Here is a 3,765-nt window from a genome sequence, read left to right as displayed (position 1 = left end):
ATGTTGTGCAACTCACGTGATTTGAACACATCATTAACAGGGACCAAGCCTTGGTGGAAGGAGTTCTGGTAGCGTAGTGGTTACGAATCAGGCTGTGAACCGCAAGGTCAGCAGTTCGAAACTACCAGCTGTTCCGAGGGCGAAAGATGAGGTTTTGTGTTCCCGTAAAGATTTACAGCCTTGGAAACCCTGTACAGGGTCGCTATGCCACGGCACGTAACAACAATCCTTGGTGGAGTTCTGGTGTGGTGCTGTAGGATAAGCACCATTACTTGGAAATCCTATACATGGCTGCTATGAGATGAACTGACTGGACTCCACTTAACCAACAACAATAATGACGCTTGGTGGTTTTTTGTTTGGTGATGCGGAGGGCTACGGAGGATAGATGCACTGCAAATATACGGGGCAAACTTTCGTACTGTTTTACAAACGTGAACGCCATGAGTCAGAGTCTGTTTGAAGGCATCTCTCTCTCTGCCTGTGTTTGTATGTGTAATTCCAGGTGCTTCTACAGAGCAGCCGAGTTTGAGAAGCAATGCACTGGTCTCTCTTTCTCGCAAGCAATTGATTTAAGTGCTCTATGGCCGATGGTAGTTTTTCATCATTACATCAGAAACAACTGGAAGGCATCTGCCTCAGACATGGCTTAGTGAAATAATTTACTTAGAATCATCTTTGGAAAAAAAAAAAAGTAAATTTGGGTCAGTGATGGTTAATGACTTCGCAGCACGTTTCTTGGGGTTACAAACAGCTGCAATTTCGTCAGTGAACGCCAAGTGGCACCCTTAGCTTCCCGGCTCCACCTGGAACGCCTCTCCCACTGCACAAAGAGCCCGGCCTCCTCCGGGGTGACAGCACAAAGGGCCGAGCCCCCGCCCCTTCGGCGCCACCACGTGTGTCCCCGCGCCCGGCAGCCGCCGGGCTCAGTCCCTCGCCGGCCGGTCTGGGCAGCGGAGGAGGGAGGTTGGCAAAGACTGGAGGCTTAGCTATGGGAAGTTGCTCCTTTGCTCTCTGGTTCCCAACCCTCCTCCCTGGTTCTCCGCAACCACTGTCGGAGGAGAGCACAGGGAGGCGCGGGCTGCACCCGCGGCTGCCTCTCCACGCCCGGGCGGCCGCGCCGCTGGGCAGGTGCTGAGCGCCCCCGGAGCCTCCCGTACTGCCTTGCTCCTCGGCCCGCTGCCGCAGTGCCTATGGGGTGTTGGAGGTAAATGGGCTCCGGGCCCGGGAGGCGGCGGTGGATGAGGCGCTGGGCTGAAGCAGCCGCCGATTCCAGCCGTCGGGTGGCCGCGCGCCCTTGGCGCCCCTGCGAGCCTCTGGCTCAGCCATGGGGTCCTCTGCAAGCAGCAGCACCGCTTGCCTCGCGTCCTGCAGCCGCATCGCCGGCCGAGCTGGTGGAGCCACGATGATCGCAGGCTCTCTTCTCCTGGTAAGCGCTTTGGGAGACCCGGGGCGGCGGCCGTGCGGTAGCTGAGCGAGCCGCTCTCCCAGCGCGGGGCGGGTCCCTGGGCCGGAGCTGCTGGAGGTGTAGGGTCGGACTGCGGGGGCTTGCAAGAGAAGGCAGTGCATTCCAGGGCTTCTACAGGGTAATTTTGGGGTCCACAGGGCCCGGTGGGGTTTGGGAATGAAAGGGAATTGTTTTTGCAGCCTGGCTGCGCAGGGGGAGGCGCTAGAGGTGACTGCCAGGCTCTCTGCGTATTTCAGGACTTTCCCCCATGCTCGGCCCACCTCGCGGTTCGCCAGCCCACACCAGCCGGCCACAGCCCCTCTGCTGCTTGGTGTGAGGTCGGGGCTGCAATGAGTGGAGCCGAGGACTCATCTCAGCTGCCGCTTTGTTGCAGCTGCAGTGTCATGTCGGGATGCTACTGCAGTGGAGCGAGTGAGTGGTACCGGGTGCGCGCCGGACACTGGAAACCGCCGCGTGCGTCGGCGCCTGGAGTTCCCCAGCAGGGCGCCAACCTACCCTTCCCCAATCCCTCCTCCATCTCTCCTCCCTCTTGGCTCGGGTGGGTCTCAATTTCTGCAGGCCAAAAACCCTTAGATCCACACAGGCGCCTCCAAAGTGCCGGCTTCCAGCCAGCCAGCCTGCTGGCACTCGAATGGGGGCGGGGGAAGGAGGGGGATAGAACTACATAAAGGAAGACCAAGTCCTTCTCCAACATGTCCTATTCCTAGTCTACCTGTGCGACTGGACTGGTGATCCTGCAGTGGTGCGGGTTCCATTGAGAACTCAAACAGCATTCTCTCTGGGACGTTCCCCATCAAATACCTGGTTAAAGCCTGAAGCCACCTTTGACCCAAAACTTATCCCCAGATCCCCCAATTTCTTACTTTCCTTTCCAACTGTTCTTTGGGAGGGGGCGAGTTAGATGGATGAATATTTGAGATCAAACCCCACCACCACGATGCCTATCTTTTAGTCCATCAGAGGGGAGAGTGGAGATTTTCAGTTAGCAACAACAACAAAACAAGAGCCTGCCTTAAAGGGCTGTGTAAAGGAGGCATGCAGTCTCCTTTCTCTGAAAAGGCTCAGCGTCTGCCTAGCCAAGATCTGCTCAGATCCCAGGGTAATACAGTTGCTATGGCTAGAAAACATACCCCACAGACACTCAGGTTCTTTCTGTGAATGCGTATTTTAAAGGGAAGCAAGAGAATAAAAAGTTTGTTGTTAGCATTTATAATGAAACAGGGTCCTAGGCTCCCTGAAGATTCTTCTGCCCATTTTTAAAGTGCGCAAAGTCAAGGTCAGTGCCCTTGAAATTGTATCATTGAAACAAGGATGAAGGATGGTCAGCAGTAGGGGTGTCTCTTTGGGGCTGTGAATCTGGACTAACAGTCTTGGTGGAGAGAGAGAGCTCCATCTAAGTCTATGAATCGGATCAGTGGAGTTAGATCCCTGAGTTTCCTTCCTCAAGGCCTTGGATCTGCCATCCTACCCCACCAGATGTTTGTCGGGTCCTTCTAATACATCTGGTTAGAATACTCCCCTTAGAGACCACTTCTAGATTAAATCTCGAGTCAGTATGCAATATCAAGGTGATTAAAAATTTCAGGGCTTGAGTCAGGGGCACCTTAGTTCTCAAAGTGACATCTTTGCTTTTTAACACTTTAAATAGGTCTTTTGCAGCAGATTTAGCCAATGCAATACATCACTTGATTTCTTCATGGCTGCTTTCTTGGACATTGAGATAGATGCCTTAAGTAAGGTCCCCATAAAATCAAAGGTAGGTTGCTTTAACTCAAAATCAAGAAAGGGTCATTTTGTAAACCACCAAACTCAGCTTGCTTAAGAGTTGTGCACTGGATTTGCAACTGAAGACCTGAAAATTTAAGATTGATTATATAGGAGCTTCTGGTAGCATAATGGGTATGAGTCAGTCTGCTAACCTCAAGGTCAGCAGTTTGAAACTATCAGTCGTTCCATGGGAGAAAGATGAGGCTTTCTGCTCCCATAAAGATTTACAGCCTCGGAAACGCTGTGCAGGGTCTCTATGAGTTGGAAGTGACTCTTTGGTATGCTACCACCATCACCACCACCATATAAAAAAATGAAATTTTGGGGTTTAGAATCAATTTCAATGTGCTAACAACAGCAACAAGTATGTTGTTAAGTGCTATCAAATCGGTTCCAACTCATAGCAACCCTGTATAGGGTTTCCGAGGAACAGCTGGTGGGTTTGAACTGCTGACCTTGTGGTTCACACTGACCTTGAGGTCCAGCACATTATCCTGCATTGCCACACACAAGGACTCCAAACCAATATA

The 3,765-nt window shown here is 52.4% G+C and overlaps 1 protein-coding gene across 1 annotated transcript in view; it reads left to right on the top strand.

Moving 5' to 3' along the window:
* Positions 1-925: 925 nt before the first annotated feature.
* TNFRSF21 (tumor necrosis factor receptor superfamily, member 21) overlaps positions 926-3,765 on the top strand; it is an 89,303-nt gene continuing 86,463 nt past the window's right edge. Inside the window, exon 1 of the mRNA XM_006860531.1 lies at positions 926-1,429. Coding sequence (XP_006860593.1) covers positions 1,328-1,429 — 102 coding nt within the window. The 5' untranslated portion in view covers positions 926-1,327. The remainder of the gene's footprint in view (positions 1,430-3,765) is intronic.

This window comes from Chrysochloris asiatica, unplaced genomic scaffold (assembly GCF_000296735.1).
Source record: "Chrysochloris asiatica unplaced genomic scaffold, ChrAsi1.0 scaffold00038, whole genome shotgun sequence".
Classification (NCBI taxonomy): Eukaryota; Metazoa; Chordata; class Mammalia; order Afrosoricida; family Chrysochloridae; genus Chrysochloris; species Chrysochloris asiatica.
This window is presented reverse-complemented; position numbering and strand designations above follow the sequence as displayed.